The 21,716-nt window shown below is 43.1% G+C and overlaps 1 protein-coding gene across 7 annotated transcripts in view; it reads left to right on the forward strand.

Annotated features, from left to right (window-relative positions):
• The window catches only part of ehbp1 (EH domain binding protein 1), a 126,897-nt gene that overhangs the window by 25,023 nt on the left and 80,158 nt on the right, over positions 1–21,716 (forward strand). For all 7 annotated transcript variants that reach the window (XM_046402806.1, XM_046402807.1, XM_046402810.1 and 4 more), the window contains exons 6-10: positions 11,714–11,895; positions 13,984–14,123; positions 17,150–17,287; positions 18,114–18,375; positions 20,446–20,692. In XM_046402806.1, the coding sequence (XP_046258762.1) occupies positions 11,714–11,895; positions 13,984–14,123; positions 17,150–17,287; positions 18,114–18,375; positions 20,446–20,692 (969 nt within the window). The remainder of the gene's footprint in view (positions 1–11,713; positions 11,896–13,983; positions 14,124–17,149; positions 17,288–18,113; positions 18,376–20,445; positions 20,693–21,716) is intronic.

Here is a 21,716-nt window from a genome sequence, read left to right on the forward strand (position 1 = left end):
TAATCAGTTAGTTCTTTGTTCTGCTTTTCAAATGTGAGAATCTGCTGCTTTTCTCTGTTTTAAATCATTGTAAATCAAAAATCTTATTGATACTGAAAAGCATAAATCTGTTCTTCTAGCACACACATTGATGCACTTATAAACACACAGCTCTGTACAGCTTCTGGCACACTATTGCTTGGCATATCTTCTGTGTGTGTGTGTGTGTGTTTTTTGCTTACATGCATACATATGTGTTTTTTAATTAAACTGATTAAACTGTTGTCCCTGATGATGTGGGGTTTTGCTTCTGTGCTTGCATCATCTTTTTCCATACTGCCTAGTTTTTCTGTGTGTGTGTGTGTGTTTGTGTGTGTGTGGCTTTGTATTTAGTCTCTCTACATGTTGTTTTGTCTGCGTAACTGTTATCTTTGCCCTGTTTTTTTCTTCACTCTCGTCCTTGTGTTCTTGTATGCCCCCTGCATGCTGCGTGTGTGAGAGACATATGTTTTGTGTGTGTGTGTGTGTGTGTGTGTGCGTGACATGTGCATACGCACTGTGTGCATGGCTTTATTTTTGCATGCGTGACTTTGTATTTGTGTGTTGTGTGAGCGAGTGTGCCTTGTCCCACTGGTCCAGGTTGTGACCTCGGCTTTCATCTCCTTAGTCTGAGGCTCCTGCAGCCCACTGCGCTCTGCTCCCAGCCAACAACGCAGCAGATGTCACCAGACACTGCAGCAAACGCACACACACTCATGCACACACACACAGTCACATGTACGCATATAATCTCACACACTGTCACATATAGATACATTTCTAGCTATACACACACAGAGTCTAAACCAGCCCAAACAGGTTTTTGTTTTGCCTCACACAGTGTGACGTTTGACCCCAAAATAAACATCAAAACACAAGTGTCACCTGGGAAACATCCGTATTCCCACCTGTGTGGCCTTCACAGGATAGACCTGACAGTCTTAGTTAGTGTGTGTTGTGACTCGGGATGTTGATGTTACAAACTGCAGATCATGTGCTCAGTATTTTGGCAAAAGTTAAATACACAATGCTGCATGTTGTTAATGTGAGATATACACTCAATGCACAAAAGGAGGGGGGGGGGGGGGGGGTTGCTACTGTAACAGGCCAGAGATATTGTGATTTGTTAGTGAAAAGGGGGGATGCAAACAAAGCTGTGTAACACTGCACAGTCCTGTTTTAACAAAGCAGGTGTCTCTGTAGCTGTCCTCTTTTCCATTGTCTTTGTAGCCGTGATGGTTATCGCTGTCTGTGCTAACTGAGGAGTTATTTTATTTATACCAAATAGGATAAACAAATCAGCACCTGCTTGCCATAGCGTTTTCTGAGGTAAAACATACCCAGTATCTGATGTTTAAAACAGCAAATCTCGGACATGCTGAATCGTAGAGGTTTATCACATTTACTTGGTTCGTGTACAGCGGGTAACTATGGCAAAAATGGCAAAAAAGCCTCTTTTTTTTTTAATGAAAATATCAGGTACCAGAATATAAGCTCAAAGGAAGCTCATTACTGTTATGGTGTGATGATGGCTGTTATCCCAGGCAAAGCCTGTCTGGGCCCTGCAGGGGCTGCCAGCTCACTGTGTACATGTTTATGCCAGTCCAGAAAACAGACTTTCCTCCTCCTCCTGTTACTGCCTCCTGTCCTCAAGCTGACCCAGAAGACACACATTCACCCCCACACACACATTCACCAACAAACACACTCGTAAGGTTCAGCAGAGGTGTTGACTGTGTCAGGTTTTTTTGGGATTGGTGTAAAATGAGCCTTGAACCACCTCTGATGAAATGAATGGGGAGCAGAGAAGAAGCTGGGGGTGAACGGGAGCAGCTGAGGAAGATACCAGTGTCCATGTATCTCAGTCTTCCATTGTTCGAATCATTACAAAGTCAGTCTTGATGTCTCATCGGAAGTCCGTAGTTGTTCGTTATTAGTTGCTTTGCGCTCTGTTATCAGTCATCTCTGACCTCATGGTCTCACATCCTGTCACCTGCAGTCTTCTTCGGTTGGCTCCAATCAGACTCTTTCTCCCCGTCATCATCCTCATCTCACATTGTTTTTGGTGTCATGTCTTACATGGTGATGATGGGTGGTCAGACAGTTCTGGTGTGATTTGAGGCGCGATTGGACAACAACAGCAGAACAGTTATTATCTCCATCTCTTGGTTATTTGTTTTTCCTGTGTGCGACTTAAGATGGCTGCTTGTGATGGAGACAGGTCTTTGTGGCCTGCAAAACACTGCCCTCTGCAAATCCCCCTGTTTATCCACAAGCCTGACCCGCTGGGCCTGCATGGGTGGGTCGGCCGCTCCGTAGATTTGTGCGATGTGTGTGGGTGGTGGTGGTGAGAGAATATGTACGTGCATGCACAGAGAGGTTTGTGAACTTTGGTTAAACTTGTGTGTAGGGTGACTCGTTTGACATTATCTCACCACAGTGCGTACGTGCATTTGTGTGCAATTGTGTGTGTTTGTGTATGAGCATTTTAGGGAGTGAACTCAAACACACACACGCATACACACACACACAGTTATGGGGAAACTGAGGCGACTGTTCTGCTAAGTGGCAATGAATAGAGTCTTGTGATGTGCTCTGATGCCAGTGCTAAGCCAGCCACTGACAGTTAGACTGATCCCCAAACATGTCTCTGTCTCTGTTTGGGATGTAAATCTGTACTTCGAGTACCGCACCCAGAGAGGATGGGGTCAAGAATTTGAGGTGACTTGCAGTAAATGTGTACACCCATAGGTGTTGAGATGCGGCGAAGGACACGTTCCTATTCATATCATTTGTGTTGCAAAATTTGGTGGTGAAACAATAAAAAACGTAATTACAGATAAATTGCCAAAGATCTGCAACATTTGTATAAAGCTCCTCTTTTATTTTTTAATATCTTAAGCAACTCTTGTGTCGTCAGTTGACATGAGAAGAATGCCTGTGTCCTCCTTAATGCTGACTCTGAGCCATGTATGACTCTAACAATGAGAGGTTGTTCTCTTAACTCACTCCAAAAAAGATCATAAACTAAACATACACATTTAGAGGGAGCTGTTTGATTTTTTTTTGAGTGTGTCTCACATGTAGATGCACATAAACAGAATTGGGAAACCCTATTGTTTGCTCGTGGAAAAAGGAATTTCAAAGAACAGGAGCTCACTCATGCACACACATACACACATGCACTCACACTAAGGCACACCAGCTCCTTATCCAATCCCTCCACTAATTCCCCCTTGGTAGAAGGTGTTCATTGTTTCTCTTTCATTCTAATCTCTCCCTCTCCTCTTTTTAAAATCCATATTAGATTCTCTTTGAGTTGGCCACAATCAGAGGCACTGAAGCAGAGCATCACCCTGCTAATGCTCTTTGTCTCCCCAGATTTGTCACTTAGCATGGAGAGTACACCTTTGTCATGGAGCAGGATGGGAGAGAGGCAGACTCTCACTTGGGGCAATTGTTTCTTGTCACAGGCCATCTTAACCCCCCTCCCCCCATTACGCAAATCAGCTTTGCTCTGGATTAGGGCCCTATCATAGCTCTGTCAGATCTCAGCAGTCTGCCTAAAACAGCTAAAACAAACAGATCCTTGAAGTGAGAATTGAAAGTGAATGTGTACATTCTGATTCCCCAAGAACTCTCCGTGTTGTCGTTACCTGGGCATCGTCAGCACTTGATATCTCTGGAATATAGAGGTTCAAGTCTGAGATCTTGTTTGGAGTTTTATCAACCAGACTCTTGAGCTTCTTAGCGTCCTCTTCTCTGTTATCTGCTAGTGATGCTGAACAACAACATGGGAGGAGTATCGTCATATCCTTCTTTGAGATTAAAATGGATTCAGTGGGTAAAATAAGTGCAAATGCTCACAACAGAGGACTCCTGGGAATGAGTGGTTGATATGTCTTCTCTTTTATTTAGCATGTAAAGAAGTTTATTACACTGTTTAATGAAATGTCCTGTTAGTCATTTTTACCTGTCAGAGGTTATTAACAGTGACAGAGACAAATCCAGACGGATCTCGTCTGCATTCTGTTTGTTCTGCCTTATTGGTTACGTTTTCTACCTTAGTTGTGTGTCGAGTGTGTTTACAAAAAAAAAAAAAGAAAAAAAATGAAATGAACTCCTGCAAGACTTTGGGCGGTCGACTATCACCACCACTATTTCTGTCACATACACACACTGCTCAGACCTGTCCAACTTTACACATTTGGGCAGATTTTGCTGGAGACGGGCATACGCACAGCTCAACACGATGTCCGCCACCTCAGTGAATCTGCCGTCCTGATATCTGAACTGCTGCTTCATGCAGGGGGAACAATCAATCCCAGATACAGTATTTGGGGGTATTGGCTCAGTGTGTGTGTGTGTGTGTCTGTGTGTGTGTGTGTGTGGTGATGATGTTATTGGCCATTTTAGGCCTCTGTGATGGCCAGAGATGGTGAAATGGTGGGAAAAGTGATGAGCAGACACTTCATAGACCAAGGATGAACTCCTGCTATAATCCTGTCGACCTATCTCCCTCCCTCTCTCTCTCTCTGTCCCTCTCTCTCTCTCTCTCTCTCTCTGTCTCTCTCTCTCTCTCTCTCTCTCTCTCTCTCTCTCTCTCTCTCTCTCTCTCCCTCTCTCCCTCCCTGGCTATTTTTCTGCATCTTTTCCCTTCTCTCTACTTTTATTTCTGTCAGTCTCCTTGCTGTCCATCTCTCTGTCTTTCATTTTCATCTGCTCTTCCCTTCTCTCTTTCCATTTCTTGACCACCCTCCTCCTTGTGTGACCCCCTTGCTTGCTCTCTCTCTCTCTCTCTCTCTCTCTCTCTCTCTCTCTCCCTCTCTCCCCTGCAGAAGTGCAGAGCCAGGGCTTTTGCCTGCTGGTAATTTATTTTCCCATTAGCCCCCTGTCTGAAGTGCATGCTCTGGGTCTGAGTGTGTGTGGGGGGCACTGAGGGCCACCCAAAAGAAAGACCTAGAGAGTTGAAGAGAGGAGGGCACCCTGGACACATTGATAAGACGAGGGGGAGGAGGGGGAGGCAGGGTGGGAAGAACAGAAATGAAGGAAGAAAAAGAGGATATGAGATACTGGTTTGGTGTCCATCTAAGCATTTTTGCTTGTTATGAATTATGACGCAGACTAATAAGAAAAGCTAAAATGAAAATGCCAGATTCGCAGATCAGTTTAACAACTGTGATAATCAATTTGTCATTTATCAAAATAGATGCCAAATATTTGCTGGTTTCACCTTCTCAATATTGAGGGTCTGTTGCCTCTCCTGTTTGAACTGAATATCTTGTGATTAGCTGTCTGCTTTTTGACCCTTCTATTCATCAAATAAATCCGAATACTAACCACCAACAAATTACTTAAAAATAATTCAGTTGTTAGTTGCAGCCCAGCTGTACACAGGTTACTGTTCTCATGAGGGATTATATCTCACCCCAAAGAGGTTTTATGCTATCAGTTTGCTTCATGTCCAAGCTACAAATTTGGTTTTAAGGTTCTCCTGTTAGTTTATTAATTAAAATATGTGTCCACTTAAATCTGTTTTGTTTTCCCGCTCTCCCTGCCCCAGTCTTAACATATGAGTTAATGTACAGTAAATGTCCCGTGTAGCTGTGGCAGTGTGGTCAGTATCAAGGGCACATAGTATAGTAGGAGACTCAGGAAAAATGACGGAAAGCCACATGATTGTACTGTGGTTAGACGAACTTGTGCTCATACTGTTTGAGATGATTTGTAGAGATGATGACTTTTATATCTGAAAGTTTTATTAATGTTATCGAACCTCTGGAATATTGCTGTTCTTTTTGTGTATTTCTGTGTGTGCTTGGTTTGGTGCTGGAAGCTAGCAAGAGATTAGGACTCAGTAAAATGGTTTCCTCTCCCAGTTCGGATTAGACCTTTTAAGGGCTGGTTGGTTTGTGACCCTCCTCCTTTCATCTGCTGCCATCAGAGGCAACCCTGCATTAAAAGCATTCCTCTCTTCCCCCTCTTTTACACCCAAACACGCTCTCGGTGCTGTTTTCTCTGTTGACTGATTATCATTAAGTCTGAAAACTGGACTCTCCTCTCTTGCAGACGAAGAGTACTGGCCCCAGATGCAAAAGAGAAAGAAATCAAGAAATCAGTTAAAATGTATTCAGTTAACAAGTTTAATGATGTGATGCTATTAAGTATTATAGCAATGATTTATTGATGATTGTTTCAGGTGTTCAAATAACTATCCTCTCTGTTGCTAGGTGTCCATGTTTTATGACCTGCGAAACAATACTGGCGACACACTGGATTCAGTTGAAACTGCGCCATCAAAGTCATAAATCTGTCTTAAAGAAAGTGAAAGATCAGAGTGTTTTTATGTGGTCAACTTCACAATTAGCTCAAAGGTTAGGCTCAACTACGAAATGGCTACTCTTGACTTGTATACTCAAGGACACCTGATTATGCCGAATCTTGCCTTAAGATCGGCCTTCATGACATTTGGAGTCTTCACTCAGCTGTGAGTTTTTGATTGTAGTTGTTGGTGTACTGTGGTTGTGGTTTATTTCTCTTGTTTCCTGAGTGCAGTCCTGTACTAATCGGAAGCCTAATCCTGCTCCTGTTGTGACAAATCGCTCTTCTTTCGCTCTCTTCATTCACTTACCTCTTTTACTTTACCCTCGACTGTTTGTCAACCTTGTTGTTTTTTGTTGTTTACGCCCCTGGGGACGGGAAGGTGGTCAGCAAAAAGACTTTTCTATCTTGGGGAGTTTAAGTTAAATCTGATCCACAATGTGATCCTAGTGAAGAGAAATCCTATTGCCCTTTTTTTTTCTACTTGTGTGTTAGTGTGTGAGAAAAGACTGTGTGTGTGTGTGACATCACACACGGAAGCCATTTGCACAGTTCATTCTGTTATTAAGACCGTTGTTATTGTAATTCACATAACTGCAGTGATAGTATTGCATGCCTTTTATGTCCATTGTTCCCTTTAAAAATACACACACATACACACTGCTTGGGGAAAAAAAATAAATCCTCACATATAATAGTAGCAGATGAATAAATTGGTCTTAATCTGAATGAGTGTGCGTGTGTGTCTATAACGCCTATAGTGCGGTATTCATAGGTGGTATGTAAAAAGGCTTGCCTTATCAGTTATCAGGGGAAGCCAAATTGACACAGAGGAATCACTCCATTGTGTGCGGATTCAAAGAGAGATGTGAGCACACTGGATGTCTCCATTTCCAATAACTGTGACCTTGAGGCAAGAGGAATAGCACTGTGCCCCCCCCAACCTCCAATCTGCTGACTGCTGAATTCAACCTGAGCCAGATGATTTTGGGTGTCGGGGCAAAGGGCTAATCGGTGTACCTCAGGGTTATTCTATAGGGTAAATTGAGTTTGAGTTTTTTCTTTCTGAATTGCATGAATACAAATTACAAAGGTCTGTGTACAGTTCTGAGTGGAGTGGAATATTTGTCCATTAAGCTTGTCAAAAGTATAGATGCTTTTTTGATACCACATCTTTAAAACTATGCAGTATCTGCATTTGATGGTATTGTAGTAGTCCCGAAGCTCTGAAACACAAACGGACCTACAGTAAGGCTTTGAACCCACAACTGCACAGATTTTTTGACATTACAAATGTGCTGGTATGTGTCAAGTTACTTTTTCTTTATCAGCACTGTATGGAGGTTGTCAGTGTCCTAAAAAGAATATTGTGATAACCTTCATGTCCATATAATTCACTTTGATGTTTGCTTTCGTATAGCTTTGCAAGAAAAACATTTGAATGTGACCAGAAACTTTCAGGAACATTTGTTGTTTGTCATCCATCTTCCAGTCCTACTCGTTGCCATAGAGTGCACTAATGTCACAATTCTTTGCAAAACACAGCATCAAATATGTCACTTCTCCAAAGTGCAGTCTTATTGTAGTCTGGGTGTAACTGACCTCAGGTTGTCCCTTCCCTACAGTTTAAGATTGTTTTATTTTGTAGCAGCAGGCTTAAGTCAGATAATCATCTGCTTGATGTGGAACCAGTGATTCATCACTTATCATCATTGCTGTGATACCAGGGCCATGTTTTTATCTTCTGCCTTTCTCAACAACGTGCTGATCATTGCCATCCTCCTTTCAGTTATAGACAAATCGGTTGTTGTGATAACAGTCCATATTAAAATTAATATTTGTTTCTTTACAGATCACAAGTCTTCCAAAATACACCATAAATTTTGGAATTTGCTCAGTCGAAGAGTAGATAAGGTTGATGTGTGAATTGCGGCAAGTGGCAGTATATGGATCAATATGGAACATCGACCATGTTTGTTAAAATTAGAAACTAATTGACGGGTGACCTGTGTTAAAAAGCCATTAGCTGATTGGTGTGTGTGTGTGTGTGTGTGTGTGTGTGTGTGTTTGTGTATTTTGTCCACTTTTCCTTTTGTTCATCATATACTAACTGTGGCCAACTGTCTGTGTGTGTGTGTGTGTGTGTGTTTGTGTGTCTCAGATCAGGTCTATACAAAGAAGCCAGGTTCTTTTAGCACTCAGCCTAATTAATCCATCTCTCAGTGACAAAAGGATCCCTACGCCTCCTTCCTCCGGCCCGTCCCATTGGCATTTTGGGTTAGAGAAATTCAGCAGGACCCCCGGGCACCCCTCCTGCCCTGACCCCTGCCCCCCCACCAGGGGAGCATCTGTGGATCGATCCGGGGCCAGCTGGCACCGGGAGGAGGGGGGAGAAGCAGGACTGGTACTCGAACACAACCTTCTTGAATGAAAGTGACTCGTCATCAGTTATGAAGTTAATTAGGCTCTGCAGAGTAACTGTAAGCATGTTTCAGGTTTTATTGTCAGAACTCTTAAATGATACTGGTACTGCTCTACAGTGGTGCAGAGATGCAGCTAGGGGGCAGCATACAGCCATCACCCCTCCCTTCTGCTTTCTGTCCTCTGTCTTGCTGCTGTCCTCCTTTCTCTCTCTCTCCTGCTGAGTCTCCTCTCCACACACACACACACACACAAATACAAATGGGTATTTAGTTGTTCTCTGGGCTCAGAAAGAGAGAGCATATTGATAGTTGTATCCTCTTTTGTAATAAATTAAACTTCTGTATTGTCCTTCCCTTTCATTTTATACATTGTCACAACCTCCCAGTCACTCTAATCCCCCCCTCCCCATCATATTCTATCAAACACACACACGTACACACACATTGATTGACAAGCAGCATCCGGGGAAATGGAGCAGATTTCCATTGTTTGCTGTTCCTACTCAAATCTGTTGAAACGGTTATTCCATTATTGTGCGAGGGTATTTGCATATCCTTAAGTATTTCCTATTTTTCAAGACACCCCACCCACCCTCCTCTTTCCTCCTCATCCTCCTCATCCTCCCTTTCTCTAAATCCCCTCTTCTTAAGTGTTTGGTGCATTTGGCAAATTCATTCATAACGCATCTACATGCGCTATTAGCTTAGTATAATAGCCAGGGTGTAATCTGCAGAGAGATAAGAGGTGGAGAGGGAGAGTTCTTTCCCCCATCTTCCTCTTCTCCTGATGGGCTGTTCTTTGGACAAGTTGGGGCTGGTGGTGGGGTGATGATATGTCATTATGTTCCCCAGCCAAAGCGACAAGCTCAAATGTCAGCGCAAAATGTCAAGTGGCCTCACCAGTCAGTCGTTTGGTTTCTTCTGTAGTTTTTTTTATTTAATTACTGGTGTGAGCAAGGAGCGAGGTGTGAAAGAGGAGGGAAAATGGAGACAGATGGAAGGATAGGAGGGTTAGATGAGATGTCTGTCGGAGATGGAGGGATGGAAAGGCAGGAAAGAAACCGAGGGATAGAGGTTAGCGAAACAGACTCTCATCATCTTTGCCAGAGCTATATTAGGATTTATGTCTTGTCCAGATGCACTTGGAAAGTAACTTTTGAGTCAAGGAAGAGAACAGACTTTCTCAGCGTGTCTGGGATTCACACTGTCAGCGTTTTAGTGACTGTATTGCTCCCAAATACTTGAGCTCTTCGGCCTCTAATGCACACATAAAAAAGATGTAAACCAACTCTGAAGAGATACTTTGAACAAGTTATAAATCAAAATTTTAACCAGTTAATCTATTGGTTGTGTTAAAGACCTCATATTATTTAAGGAACTTAAATTAACTCCTTAAGGAACTCCTTAAGTTATTTAAGGAACACATGGGGCTACTTTTTCTGTTACTTATCTCTGCATCTTGACTGTTCAATATAACTTAAATAACTCAGTAATTATTCATAGTAGAATATAACAGGCCAGCCACTAATGTTTAATGATTAGTCACTTTGCATTTACCTGCTGTGTTGGTTGATGCTGGCTGCCCCACAGATTTCTAGCTGCTTTTTGAAGCTTACATAGTTTCTCACTATATTACCAATAGCTTTGCCACTCTGTACTGATACCAACTGTGTGTGGGTATGTCTGTGTGTGTGTGTGTTGAATACCCTGCGGCCCTAAGTGATAAGGCTGAGATTGAGTTTTCCACACAGGGCCAAAGCCTCTGAGGTGTGTGTGTGTGTGTGTTTTGTGTGAAGACATCAGGAAACAGGCAACGTAAAGCGCTTGTATCGCTTTATCTACCGTACACGCCAGAGTGTATGTGTATATGTATATGTGCTCTCAAACTGGTGTTGTGTGAAAGAGAGCTAGCTGCTCTGCTTTGTTCGGCATTGTGCACACGAGAGGATGAATCCTCAGGGCTCGATTTGCAGCTGAGACAAGACAAGAAGGTATTTTTATGTCTGTGATATAATAACACATGTTGGTGTGTAGGTGTGTGTGCAGTTACGGCATCCGTGCAGTTAAATAGACACAAAAAGGCAAGAGCAAGAAAAATCAGACTTAAAGAGAGAGCATATGTGCTACTACTGCCTACTTTTGTCACTCAACATGGCCTGGGAAAGAACATGTGTACAAAAGTGTCTGATCCTCGTGTTAGATTTGGTGCTTGCATCAGTCCCTTGTCATGCAAATGAACTCATATCAGTTAACCAGGAAAATGTGGCAGTTCTCCATCACAAAAACAGAAAAAGAGGGATATGGCCTGTCAGTGGTATCAACACAGCAAGGTGACCAGTCTGCTGTTCACTGACAGCGTGGTGCTTCCATAGCCAGACTTACAGCAGACAAAACCCATCAGTTTTTTGTTGGAGGGAGGTGTGCAGACAAAAGGCTGGAACGTCCCCAGCTGTTTAGTTTCCATATCTAGCAGTCAGTGACAAGGCTCTCCGGCAGTTCTTATTTTTCACACACTGTCCTTTGGTGAGCAGCTTGCATGTGCACACACACGCACACACACACACACACAGAGGCGCCTGTCACTGATTCCATAATTCTTATCACCTGGTCTGTGGCATATTCCCAAATTCCAATTTGACTGGTAGCCCCTGGCCCAGAGCACATCTCTGAAAAGAAGAACAGCAAAAATGGCTTCAGCATGGACCCTTGATAGGAAATGCCAGCATGGATTTCACAACTGAATTCACAATGAAGACCACAGGAGGGCACAGATTTGAGCTTTTTCTGAATTTACCAACCTGCAGTGACCAAATACACATTATTGAGAGTGTAAAACAATGAGCAAAAATGCCTCCTTTTCTCTTTGTTTTCCATTTGGTCTGTCCGCTGTCAGTTGAGTAGTAATGGCCCACGTTTGCCTGACTGTGCTGTATCTTCTTCTCCCTCTCCAGGAGTCCCCATCAGGGCGGAGGAAGGCCTTGGCCACCAGCAGTATAAACATGAAACAGTACGCCAGTCCGATGCCCACCCAAACAGATGTCAAACTCAAGTTTAAGCCCCTGTCAAAGAAGGTGGTGTCGGCCACGCTGCAGTTCTCCCTCTCCTGCATCTTTCTCCGTGAGGGAAAGGCCACGTAAGTCATGGACTTCTTATGAGATGCCTCTGCGGAGTACGACTGGGGTATCGTTTAGATTTTGACAGTTCAAATTCTGTTTTCTACAATGCTTATTGATTACGGTTCGAAACAAGTCCAAGTTTCAACAGTGAGTCACATCAAAGCTGATAACCAATCTGTTAATTATGTTTTTAAGTTGCGTATCAAGTCAACAAAACACCACATACTGTGTTACTGAAAATCTCTCTTCTTTGTTTGGTATGGTAACCCGTGGCCATGGTTGATACTGTAGTGATTCCCGTAAAATAACTGCAGCAGTGTAAAGCAGTAGGTTTAAGATCACCATTAGGAATGTGGTGAAGGAAATGTGTGGTTGTTTTCTGATGAGAGGCCACTGTGTGTACATCACTGTTCTTCAATTTTAATGCGAACCTTTGTACATCATCTTGCATATGTTACCTTTTAATATGTTTTTTGTATGGCTGCTACCTTGGCGAGGAGGCTCTTGTAAAAAAAGGCTTGTGAACAATATGTGTGTGTTGATAACTGTGCTCTGTTCCAGAGAGTACCAGAGAGTGTCTTGTATTAGAGCCACTATCCCAGGTACAACACCTGTATCCACACAGTAGCTCCCTCAGAGGGCTTTAAATGTGCTTCTGGACTATCTTCACAGCAGAGGAACAGAGGGTCCGAGTCCGGGTCACTCCCCCATGACTCCTGATCCTCCATTAGCCACAAAGTAGCCACAAAACAAAGTAATGCCTCGTACAGATAGTGCTGCCTCACCCATCTGTTGCATCCCTTAAATATATTTGGTTCCTTTCAGAATTTGGGGGTGTCATTAACCTTTTACGAAGGCAGCACTTTCAGCTCATTTTTTTGTGTCACTTCTAACCAGCGACTTTTAAAAACTTTTAAAGTTTTGATTGGAATCCTTTTAGAATTAAACCAGACGTGATGTCTTCAGCTGTGTGAGGAATCAAGCTAATCTCTCTGACCATTTCTGTGGTTCAACTCCAGAATATAAACACCTAATGTACGTACACAAAAATGTACACACATATGTAACTCAGTCTTGCGTTCTTTGATTGCACACAGTTTAATTTACAGACCCACATGCAGCCAGCGTTTGCGTCTTCTCGCTCGTTCTCACATGTTCCTCTTTGATCTCACCAACTTTCATTTGGGGACACACATTCTCAACCACGGTGTTTGCCGTTTGTTATTCATTCTAATTTGATAGCAGCAACTTTAATTTAAAGGCAGACACACACACACACACGCACACACACACTGAGCGAGAGCAGAGCAAAGCAACAAGGCCTTTGTTGTGGCACTGGCGGTGGGTCGATGGCGCGTAACCCTTGTTAACCCTTCGGGGAATGATGTCAACCACACAAACAAACTCAATCACACCAGTTCAAATGAGCCTCTGGGCCTGGGAAGCACCAAACACAAAGAACAGAGAGGAAAGTGCACTGATTATGATGGAGTGGTGGTATCGGGGGACTGAGGGGTAGTACACAAGACTACATAAAATACACGGACTACTGCTGAACTGGATACATCTGAATAAAATGGTGGTCGGTTAAAGTTATGAGACGATAGGTGGACAGAAAAGAGCGAGAGAGGAGGAAGGGACATCTTGTGATTTTAACAGTAAGGTGTAAAGGTGGAGTTTTGAGGTGAAGACATGAATGAAAGCAGGAAGTGGAATATACAGAACGAGAAGAATGGAGAGCTGCAATAATCCCTATATGTGATCTTGCTGTTGTTAGCAGTGTTGGTGTGAGCTGTGGGTTGAAATCTATGTTTTGTGGCAGGCACATTGAAAATACAGTGCTGATGCATTTTCATTTATCCATTTATGCGTTATGTCTTTTCTCTCTCCGTTGTATCTCTGCTAGCTGTTTATCTATTTAAGGTATATCAGCACCGTTAAATTGTGCTGGCCTGTGTGGTTCAGTCTTCAGGAGTGGACTTGTTTTGTAAACTATGTGTGTTCTGTCTGTTTCGAGTGCTGAAATTCTACCTTATAAGCACGAGTTTCTCTCTCTCTCTGTGTGTGTGTGTGTGTGTAAATTGTCAATTTTTTTTCTGGTCCAGTGATGAGGATATGCAAAGCCTGGCCAGCTTGATGAGCATGAAACAGGCTGACATCGGCAATCTGGACGACTTTGAGGAGGAGAATGAGGAGGACGAGGAGAACAGGGTCAACCAGGAGGAGAAGGCTGCCAAGATCACAGGTGAAAACTGACTCAAAGAGCTGTTTGTTTACTTATTTGTGTATTTTTTTAGCAGATGTGTTGAGATTAAATTCAACATTAGTGCAGTATTATACTCGCCACTTGTTATTAACCATGCGTTTACATTTTTTCGGTATGATTCATCACTGATAAGTCAGTCTGTTATACCAGCTATTTTGGCTGCTAGTGAATCAACTGGAATAGTTAAATGCTCAAAGTCCTGGTAAAGTTTTGTAAATATTGCAGTCTTCTTAAACTGACTACTTGGCAGATAAAATCTCCAACTATCCTGAGTAAAAAGAAAAAAAGGCTTCACGGGGGCATCAACTTTCCTTCTTTTTTGGTTTCTGTTGTTTTTCTTGGTTTGAGTGTCTCGTGAGAGTGTGGGTGTGTGTGCGTGCTTGCATACATAAAAACCGCAAATCGTAAACCGTAATCGTAATCATAAATTCATGAGTTTTCATTTACAGCGTTCTGCTAGCTTCAGGTTATCTTCTGTTGCTTTGGCTTTCCTCCTGTCTTTCTTCCTGTGCTGGTGGACCTGTCGACTAGCCTCCCATACATACATGTTGAGGATTCATTCTGTGGTCTAATGTATGGGCACTGCAGCTCCCTGCTTTGCTTAATCCAACTTTTCAAAGTGCAATCTCTTCATGTTAAGCTTCATGCTTTCTCTCCTTTCTTTTCCCTTCCCTGCTTTTTGTCTCATTTATATGTATATGCATTGGGCGCCTACAGCAGTGCTTCACTAGCGTGTGTCTGTGAATCAAAGGCCTGGCCAAGCTGCCAAAACTCCCCACTATCATATTCCTCCCCTGCTACCTACCCAACAAGCCAGCAAGCTTCACCAGCAATACCAAGATTGTGCTAACCAACAAAAGCCCTGTACGCATATCTACTGTATGTGATAGAGAGGATAATGAAAAGAAGATTTTTTTACACATAAAAAAAATGTATTTCACATCTGAATACCATGTGAATAAATATTTTGTCTGTTTATTGTTTGTGTATTTGAGTATGTGTGTATTTATCAGTTGCGTGTGAGTGTTTTGTTCTGCAGTGCTCCTAGTCTTTAGGGGTTTTGGAGTGTTATTGGACAGTAGAAGCACTTTAAAGACACTACTTCAGGCTCTGGGAGATTGTCACAAACATTTTTGAACACACAATTTTTGGGTATTTTAAAGATGTGACAATAAGGCAATAATCGTCAGATTAATCGATAATGAAAATAAATTGCTGGTGTCAGCCCTAGTGCCAAGCATGGCGGGTTAACAAGCGATACTCATCAAATTACCTTTTGGCATTACCGCTGCAAACATGAAGCAAAGTCTACAGACTGAAAAATGCACTCTTTTCAACTCTTCATATCTGTTCTAAAATGGAGTCTGTATGTGCGTGGACATTTTCACTGGTTTGTGTTATTTTGCCTTGTTCACTGCTCTTCTTCCTTCCTCCCTTCCTGTATGGCCCTGTTGTTTACAGAGATAGTAAACCAGTTGAATGCCCTCAGCTGCTTACATGGGGATGATGATGATGAAGGTCTCCTTAAGCGAGCACGCAAAGCAACCGCTAAGCCTGCCGCTTCCTCCCAAGGTCTTTTTTCACCTTTCTTCACCTCTCTCACCCTGTGTTCCTGACTCTCTCCTTTTATGGTCATGTGAACATTGTGTCTCCTCTACACTACCATTCATTGTCACAACTTTCCATGTATTAATTTTTTAATCCATCCTTTTCCAACTTTCCTCTCTTCTGTTTCTCTCTCTTGGGCTCAAACTCCACCCACACCCCCCCCAGTCTTCCCTTACGTTGGTATTGTGATCGTGTCGTGATCTTACAGTTTATCTTGGTCCATGTGGTGATGTGCTGTACAAGGTGTTGTGAACACATGAACATATGAGTTGGTGTTCATCCTTTTGGTTCCCATTCTTTAATTTTTATTTTATTTTTTTTGACAGTGTGGTCTTTCCCTTTCTTTTTTTTTTAACTGCAGTTGGTAGTGAACCAAACCATGTAAATGGTATCCCAGCTCTGTTGCTTTGTTTTGAAATTGAAATTAAGTGTGTTTGTTTTCAACTGAACTGTCTATTGGGTCTGATTTAGACACAGCCAGGGTTGGGGAACAGTAACATTAGCATGGATTCCCGAACCACATGCTGTGAAAGACCAAGTGTACAAGTTTCTCATTCGTTAAGGGTCAACAGATGACATAACTTACCATTGCTTGTAAAGTAATCTGCAAACTCTTGGCATGAAAAACCCAAAACTTAAGTTAGGACCCTCTGGTTTTTTTCTCAAATTGCTCTCTTTGCGTCCCCTAGCTCTTCTGCTTGGGGAGTTGACAATCATAAATCATGCTACACACTGACATAAGTACACAGCCATGCACATGTACACTTATCATGTCCTAAAATGGATCATGAAATGTTGTCAGTAAAGGAAAGGTGTTGCACCTCTTATCAGCTACCACCACTTCACATTGCCACCCTACATACAGACCAAGGGACTCCAATACACACAGCACTTTTTCCTCTTTGCACATATTCTCACAGAGCACTCAGCAGCACTTCTTGGCATCTGCCTCACACACATTCACGCTCTTTTCAAGTTGACCCGCACCCTGGCAGCATGTGATTCAGCTACAGTGAGGATGATGAAGATAAAGTGGACAATTCTCTGCCCTTCCAGCTCGGAGCTCCATAGCAACTCCATACTGCTTTCACCAGTCTCCCACAGTAACCCTCCATACTACACAAATTTTCCCAGAATGCCACCGTTATACATGCATTGAAGAGGAGCTGAGGTGGCAGAGGGGCTCAGAGAAGGTTAGGTTGCGCTCCCCAACAAGACTGGATGGTCTTCATGCTTATGGTTCACTGCAAAGTGCAGATATTGGTATATTTGGTTTTGTAAATGTTTGTATTCAGTTCATTTGGAAAATGTATTGCTCTGTATCTGTTATTTTTGACCCTGTAATTCTTACTGATAATTGCTGTTTCTGTGTGCTCTGTTGGATTCTGTGGCATCAGAGCTGATCAACAAGCTGAACTTCCTTGAAGACGAGGATCAGGAAGCGCCTCCTGCCATGAGCACCAATCCCTTCGATGAGCCTGAAGATGACCTTGATCCTAACCACCTCAACCCATTCGGTGATCCTGATGAGGAAGGTACGTTAGTAATTTTGGCTGGTTTTAGGCTTTGATATAATTATCAAGTGATAAAGGTTACAGTGTTTATTTTGGTGAGAGTCACCTGAGTGACAGGTGGTGCAAGTTGAAGGTTTGGATGTGCACATACCTTGAATGTGTATAGTCATGTGAAACTATAGAAGGTAAGCTTCCGTGCTTTCAGTCTGACAGCTAAACCAATATTTTTGTCTGACCACCTGGGTAGACGGTGCATTTGTTTACGAGTAGCGTGACCCCTCACACATAAAGCTCCCACTTTGATGCTTGTTTAAATTGTTCTTAACCCTGAACCTTATGGTCTGTATGGGTCTGGGAGTTTGCTTACTTGTGTACATGGTTTTAACATCTCCCCCTTTCTTTAAATCAGTATTGAAATTTAACATACCTTTCTAGAGTTATTTGTTTTGGGTATAGTACATTTTCTATATTATATCTGTTTCTTTTGTTGTGTGTAGGCTTGCATGTATGACTATTGTTACTTCCTCTAGATATGAACACAAAACCATGTTTGATGATAATGATAATGATTATTATTATTATTATAGCATAATTAAGGGTGAATTCATTTGTTGACTTGTGGCTCAGCCATTTTTTTGTTAAACACAAAATGAGAATGTCCATTGTGCTTAGCTAGTTAGCAGGACCAAGGCCCTCTGCTGTCCAATTCTCTATCCCAGTGGGGTGACAGTCAGTCAGAGCTCTTGTTGAATAAAGAAGATACTATGGAGTCTGTGAGATTACATTACAAGTCCACTTGAGTATGAGTTTTGTATGCAGTCACAGCCCTCTCATCTCTGTCAAATAGAACCTCTTGCCCAGCCGGTCTTAAGGCAGCGGGTTGATGATTCCTCCTATGACCACGACTCCTCCAATCCTTTCAATGAGCCGGATGAACCCAGGACACAAACACCTCCAGGAAACCCCTTCGATGAGCCTAACCAGGACACGGACCTCCAGCCAGATCAAGAACCCCCGAAGCCCAGACAGAGGAAAGGAGTGCGACCTGTTGACATGAGCAAGTACTTGTATGCTGACACCACTCACAACGAGGAAGAGGAGCTTGATGAGTAAGACTTCTTTCGTTATGTTTCATTACTTCATCTTCTGACGTTTGTAGTTAACTGACAGAAGTGGGTAAATACCAGAACTGAACCCTGAAATGGGAGATATGATGACTATTTAGGCCTTGGTTGCTGATTTGTTGACATTTTAAAGGTAATTGAAATAATACTGCTTGGATGACTGTGTCATTAAGGAAAGAGACCCTGCATGTTTTGTCCCATTTTTCTGCTTTAATTTGCACTAGTTACACTTTCGCTTCAATTGGCACAATAAAAAGATACCTGGGGACTCTTTCTTTATGTATACAGCACATTTGACATTTGAGTTTGTCAGAAAAGTATCTGTTATATTGTTTGCTAGAGGGATTTGGTTAAAAACACTTTCATAACCGTTACGCCAAATAGCCTTCTGACATTGTTTCTGTGTCCATGGGTAGTCCATACTTGAAGCAGTCTGGGTTACTGTTGGCAGGCTAAACCATGTAAGACTCCTCCTTATCGAGGGCTACTTGTAGCTCCCCCTCCGCCGTCGCCATGAGGGCAGAGTGACGAGGCAACTCTTTCAACAGGAACAAGGGCCCTGTTGTTTCACTGCATTCTTTAACCTTGTCTCCCTCCTTTCCCTCCTGTGTCGTTACTTCCCTCCCACCCTCCTCCCTGTACTACTTGCCCCATACTTTCCCTCCTTGCCATCATTCTTAACTTCCTCCCCAGACTCTGCTCATTTTTTTATTTCACCTCCTTCCTCTTTCATCCTGACTTCCTTCCATCTTAGCTTCCTTCTTCTTTCTCCTTTCTTTTCTTGTTTTGCAACGCTTAAGGAAGTCGTTTCTGCAAGTTAAGTTTGGTGATGAATTCCCGGTTTTACTGAGGGGATCCTTCTGTAGTCCTCTGCACAGCAGAATGTTTCACTACATTTGTGTGACCTCTACAGACAAGTGATTCTAAATTGTAAATGTAAACTTGTCGGTATTGGCTGTTGAGTGAAACTGTCACACAGATAGCTGCATGTTTTTGTCCTCTCAGCTGTCCAAAGACAGACAAGTTATTGACTGGCATGTTTCTTTTGCTCTGTCTCTTAACCTGGCAGCAGTTCTCTGCAGAATAGAAAGTTCAAGAGGGCAGCACAGTGTTTTGACTGGAGTCCTTTCACATGTCTTTTAGCCAGTGCTGCTCTATAGGCCTGCCTGCTTTTCTTTTCTTCACTTCTCTTCTTTTCTTTCCTCTCCGTATCGCTCTGCGGTTAGATGGACACTGAGAGGCTCTAACCTTCTCTTTCAGGCAGATGCCTAGTCAATCAGCTTTTTTCTTTCTCACTGTCACCCCCCCTCCCCCCATCCATCCAATTCTCTTGTTTGTTTAGGATGGCTTGTTGCATGTTGAGTGAATATCTCAAGGCCGTGCCCCTGCTTTCAGTGCCACAACCATGCCTGTATATTGATAACACTTTGGTATGTGTGTAAGAGTGCCTGTGTGCATGCGCATGCATGCATGTGTGTGTGTGCCTCCGTGCTCCTGTTTGTCTGTCAGTAGTCCTCCTTGGGCAGTAAGGATATGAGGTCATGCAGACCTGACCTCAGTGCACCTGCATCTTCTATTACCTTTCCACTTGTGCGTTGTTCATTGTATTGCACCAAACCCCCCATTTCCATTTAGCAATTTCCTGATGTTTAACTTGATAAACATTTAATGCTAAGATGCTGATAATAACAACAGTTCATTGCAGCATGTTTTAAAGTTTATTAAGCAGATGTTTTACCAACTAGGGCCTGCAGTGTTTCTTGTAGATGTAATTCTGTCATGTGTTTATTGATCTTTTATGGTGTGTTTTGTTTCAATCCACTTTATAGTTTTTATTTCTTGCAATGTTGACTGTTTTGGTTTGGCAACTTCAACTTCGACAAACCCTCTTGGTCTCTTAGGTGAAAGGTTATATAACTGCTTATCATTTCAGACTACTGTATCTCAACATTAAAAGAACAGTTACAGTCTGTGTAAGATGTGACCTTTCCAACATGGCTTCTTTTTGTCTTGTCTTGCTCTCCTCTGTCACCTGTCCGTCCCCTTCATTCTCAGATCCAACCCGTTCTACGAGCCAAGGACATCGAGCCCTACGCGGCCCCCTGTTGGTGGCCCCTCACTTGATGTGAGCAGCAGCCAGAAGAGGAGGGCTCCCCCGCCCCCAAGTTCCAGCCCTGGTCTTGGTCCCAGTTCGTCAGGTTCCAAACCCAGTTCTGTGCCAGACAGGGAGCCTACCCAGCCTGTCGGGCCCAGCCCAGTAGCAGCAGTGATGGGCAGAGAGGTGGCCTCATCTTCCCCTAAGGTAACCAGGCTACAGAATCAGTGTTATAAACTTGAACCCCATGACCGCCACACAGACATGTGTGACAACAATGAAATACAGCTTAGCAAGTCCCAGCAGTGTGTTGCGCTCTGGTAATTAGTATGTACTTTTTAATGTTTTCCCTAAGCAATCAAGAAACATCCTATCAAGAAATTATTACAAGTGAATGGCTTGAAGCAGCTTGTGTGTGTGTGTGTGTGTTTGCACTTGTGTGTCCACATCCAGTGGTCCTTACATTAGCTTTTTTTTCCGCCTGCACAATCCCATCTTCTGCCCCATTCTTTATGCTCATGAAACTCCCGAGCTCCTCATTTGAATATAGGTATTTGTTTATTGGGGTGTTTTCATATGTTTATTTATTTATTTAAATTAGGTAAATCATGGCTGGGTCTAATTAAATGGCTGATGGTCACACACACTCACGGCAGGAGTCAGACCACTGGTGGGGAATGATTGGCTGGGGTTGTGGGGACGGGCGGGGGTTAAAAATGTCTGTGTGTGTGTGTGTGCACATAAGTCGGGGGGGGGGGGACTCAATGAGCCTATGTGGAGCTTAAACACAGGGGGCTTAACTACAGCAGAGTGATCACAAAGGGGTGTTGACCCCCTGTGTGCGCACACACACAAACACACACACACACACACACTCTCTCTCTCTGTACAGTGACTTATACACACATAGACACACGCAGGTCTCTCCTCCCCATGCAGCTGGCTAGCTGACTGTTTTAGTGTAGCTGGGCGGTGATGCTGGCCGTCCATGTAATTATGGCGCAGTGCCTTTATCACCCAGCTGCAGTTGCCTGTGACCGTGGGTGAGGGGGCCTAAACCACTTTAATTACCCAAAGCCAGTGGCCTGTGGTGGGCCACACTTCGCCAAGAGATGCCCCTGCCTCTGGAGCTTGGGACAGAGTGAGGGAGGGGTGCAGAGAGTGAATTGTTGGTGAGGATTGAAAAGGAGGGGGTGCAGTGAAGGAGAGTAGGTGGAAGATAGTGAAGGGT

Source organism: Scatophagus argus, chromosome 10 (assembly GCF_020382885.2).
Source record: "Scatophagus argus isolate fScaArg1 chromosome 10, fScaArg1.pri, whole genome shotgun sequence".
Lineage (NCBI taxonomy): Eukaryota > Metazoa > Chordata > Actinopteri > Scatophagidae > Scatophagus > Scatophagus argus.